The sequence below is a fragment of the Pinus tabuliformis genome, chromosome 2_1 (genome assembly GCF_031772625.1).
Source record: "Pinus tabuliformis cultivar Carrire ecotype Pingquan chromosome 2_1, CPIR1, whole genome shotgun sequence".
Classification (NCBI taxonomy): Eukaryota; Viridiplantae; Streptophyta; class Pinopsida; order Pinales; family Pinaceae; genus Pinus; species Pinus tabuliformis.
In genome coordinates, this window is record NC_142299.1 from 416,164,765 (window position 1) to 416,168,587 (window position 3,823).

Genomic DNA, 3,823 nt, shown 5'->3' on the forward strand with positions numbered 1-3,823 from the left:
TGGATGTGAAGAATGCCTTTCTTCACGGAGACCTATTTGAGGAGATCTACATGGAGTAGCCACATGGTTTCATTCAGGATTGATCTTTGGTCTGCAAACTGAAGAAATCTCTCTATGGCCTTAAGTAGGCCCTGAGAGCTTGGTATGTGAAGATGGATTCTTTTCTCTTATCACAAAACTTTGAAAGATGTAAGTCTGATCCGAATGTTTACATGCTCAGGACACATGATTCTCTTCTTATCTTAGTTTTGTATGTGGATGAACTTTTGATCACCGACAACTCGGCTTCAGCCATTGCTGCAGTCAAGAGGGCCTTGCATGATAGGTTCTTGATGACAGACATGGGTCCATTATACTTCTTTCTTGGTCTTGAGATCAGCCAGGATGCCACAGGCATCAAATTCTCTCAGGCTAAGTATGCACGGGATCTCCTCGAGAGATTTCACATGACTGACTGCAAGCCAGCACTGACTCCTTTTCTGTCTGGGGTTCGCCTTGAGGATGGAGGTGACACTCTATTAGTTGACAACACTCTCTACCGACAGCTAATGGGGAGCTTATTGTACCTCACCCACTCCAGACCAGATCTCTCATATGCAGTAGGGGCAGTTTCCAGATACATGCAGGAGCCGCATGAGCTACACTGGAATGCTGCCAAGCGCATCCTCCGATATGTGTAGGGCACCATCACCTTCAGGATTCACTATGTAGCAGGCAATTGAATCTCGTTGGCTTCACTAATTCTGATTGGGTGGGAGACAATATTGATTGCAAGTCCACCTCCAGATATTCACTCAGTCTAGGGTCCAGCCCTATCTATTGGGCGAGCAAGAAGCAGGCTGCTATTTCTCTCTCTTCAATCGAGGCCGAGTACAGAGGAGTAGTCAACATCACCATTCAGGGTCTATGGCTACAACACTTCCTCACTAAGTTAGGCGTCCAATTCCACCAGCCCATTGTCATCTAGTGTGACAACTAGATCACTCTCAAATTTTGCAAGGATCCAGTACAGCGGTAGCGGACGAAGCACATAGAGATCCATATGCACTACATCAGAGACTTAGTACATGATCAGGTCATTGATTTGTAGTTCTATCCTTCAGCAAAACAAACTGCAAACATCTTCACCAAGACATTCACTAAGCAATATTTTCTCTCTCTGCAATCATCTTGGAGTGAAGGACACAGTTGCTTAGCAACTGTCTTTTCTTCCTCTTTTCTTTCGATTACATTGTATTTTGAGGGGGGGTTTTTCCCACGAGGTTTTCCCTTTTTCCTCAATTTTAGTACAAGTTGCATTGTATTTTGGGTGACCTTTGGCCTTAGTTGCCAGGGCCCATTTTCTATTTTTCCCCATAGTGGTGTTAAGGGGGGCTGTTGGAAGTACTACACACCTACATGCGGACTCTTAGTTAGAGCATGGGACTGCACGCAAGATCATTCTGCATGATTTACTCCTTGATTTGCTCCTTCTTTAACTCCACAATTGGTTAGTTCTTCTGCATGATTTACTCCCTCATTTTCTCCTTCTTTAACTCTGCAACTGGTTAGTTCTTCTACATGATTTACTCCCCGATTTGCTCCTCCTTTCACTCCACAACTAGCTAGTTCTCTCCAGAACTTGTTGTAGGTGTTGAGTCTTCTCATTGATCACCACTATGGTGCATTACCTCGGGATCTTCACCAAGTAATGCTATATCATGAGCATTGTAACCTCTTTTCTAATGAATCATTCTTTTGTTCTTTCGATTTTCTTTTAGTGTTTTTGCTCTGCAAAGCTGTGTGTTCAACCTTTACTAGCTAGATTCATTTGTGCGGGTTTTCTAACTTATTTACAAGTGGCGGAGTCATGTTCTTGGGGCGCAATGGTGAGGTGTGGTGCAGCGATGGACTGAGATCCACACATCCAACACTGGATGGTGGATCTGCATGTTGGTGGTGGCTTGATTGCATCTATCAATTGTAGTTGAAGTTGGGCAGGTCGATTGGCAACAGCGTGCGCCAGGTGTGTGGCCGAATTTCGCTCTTAGATAAGCCATCGAAGGTCGTGGATTTGTTGCGAAGTCATGGTTGGAGGTTGTTGTGGCAACATTTGGGGTTTACGAGTTGGCATCGATGTGCGCACTGATCGAATTGATTAGACCTCTATTTGCGCGTGGAGTCAGTTGACAAAGCAACGTGAGAAGAGCCGAGTTGGCATAGATGGACCGACCTGATCTAAGGTAGGGGGTCTGATTTGTCAACTGCGGCGGAAGCTAGGTAGTGGATCGAGATCTGATGCGATTTTGTTTTGAGGAGCAGAGAACTTGAGTGCACGGGACATGGTGTTGATCGACTATGGAGACCTTCTGGAGGCGCAATCAAAAGAAAGGAGCTCTATCATTGGGTATCTTTGAAATCGTTTTTTCTCCTTTTGAATACTTTTTTTTAAGGGGTTATAATATTTTTAAGCGGAAAGTGTTTGGGGCACATTTTAAAAGGGGGTCATTTTTTTTAAGAAGGTTTCTATATCCTTAAAAAATATTTGTTTTGTGCACCCATCTGAAACGGGTTGTATTAACAACAACATTTTTTTAAGATCTGGAGATAGATCCATTTTATTTCAATTGTTAGAGGTTGAATGTTTTTTTTTGAGATAGACCTGTCAATATGAACAATAATGGCTGAAGCATACTTGAATGAGAGAAATAAGCTCGACAAATCCAATTATTCTAATTGGAAATCTAAGTTGCAGACCCTGTTGGAGGGGCAAAATGCATGGGCAATTGCAAGCGGTGATGAGTTGAAGTCGACCATAGCTATAAGCGGAACAACAACAACAATCCAGGATTGGGAAAAGAGGGAGAATAAAGAAAAAGTGCTCTTAAAATTGTTAATAAAAGATTGTATTATCCCTTACATCCGAGAATGTAAATCAACAAATGGCATTTGGACAACTCTCAAGGACCTATACGAGATCAAAAATACAAATCGCCTATTGTTTCTGAAAAGCAAGATTCTCTCCATTAAAATGGAGGAGAATGAATCAATGGTTGCATTCATCTCTCGAATCAAGGAACTCAGAGATAACCTGGGTGACATAGGGGAGATAGTGTCAAACACTGATCTTGTCATGATTACCATGAATGGTATGACTGATGACTATTAGATGTTTATCACGGGATTGAATGCGAGAGAGAAAACCCCCAAATTTGAAGAATCGACAGGGATCCTGATGCAAGAGGAAGAAAGGTGGATGACTCTGAAACCCCAGAGTTCAGATCTTGCTTTAATGTCGAAGAAGAAGCCCTTCGGAGGGAAGGCAAGTGCAGGACAGAAAGGCGGAGGTACACCACAAAGAAAACCACCTCAAGGTATGTCTTCAAACAGAAGTGATTCATGACCCAACTGTTTTTATTGTGGTAGAGTTGGTCACATTGCTAAGAATTGCCATTAAAAGAATCTTGATGAAGGTTGACATATACATAAGAAGCATGCAGGGAATTTTACCGATGAAGATCAGAATCAGAATCTCATATTGTTTGTATCTGATTATGTGTACTCCGCTGAGGATGATGAAGCAGAAAATTGGTTTGTGGACTTAGGAGCTTCCACTCACAGGACAGGTAACAGACATTGGTTTGAGAATTTCAAAGAAACCAACAGTGATGCTAATATCTACTTTGGTGATGATAGAGGGTACCAAATCAAAGGGTATGGTAATGCTCTTGCCATATTTCCCGATGGAAATGTTAGGCATATTCAAAATGTAATGTATGTACCAAGAATAAAAATGAATCTGATATCTGTTTCTATGATAACATATTAGAAACTTAAGGTAGAG

General features: G+C 42.1%; 1 protein-coding gene across 1 annotated transcript; it reads left to right on the forward strand.

Moving 5' to 3' along the window:
- The first annotated feature begins 2,659 nt into the window (after positions 1-2,659).
- Positions 2,660-3,148, forward strand: LOC149200680 (uncharacterized). Its single transcript, XM_089401029.1, has one exon. It carries the CDS (start codon positions 2,660-2,662, stop codon positions 3,146-3,148), a length of 489 nt encoding a protein of 162 aa, XP_089257155.1.
- The last annotated feature ends 675 nt before the right edge of the window (positions 3,149-3,823 follow it).

Excerpts from the sequence above, each read along its gene's own strand:
- LOC149200680 (XM_089401029.1), top strand. The coding sequence starts at position 2,660 with ATGGCTGAAGCATACTTGAATGAGAGAAATAAGCTCGACAAATCCAAT.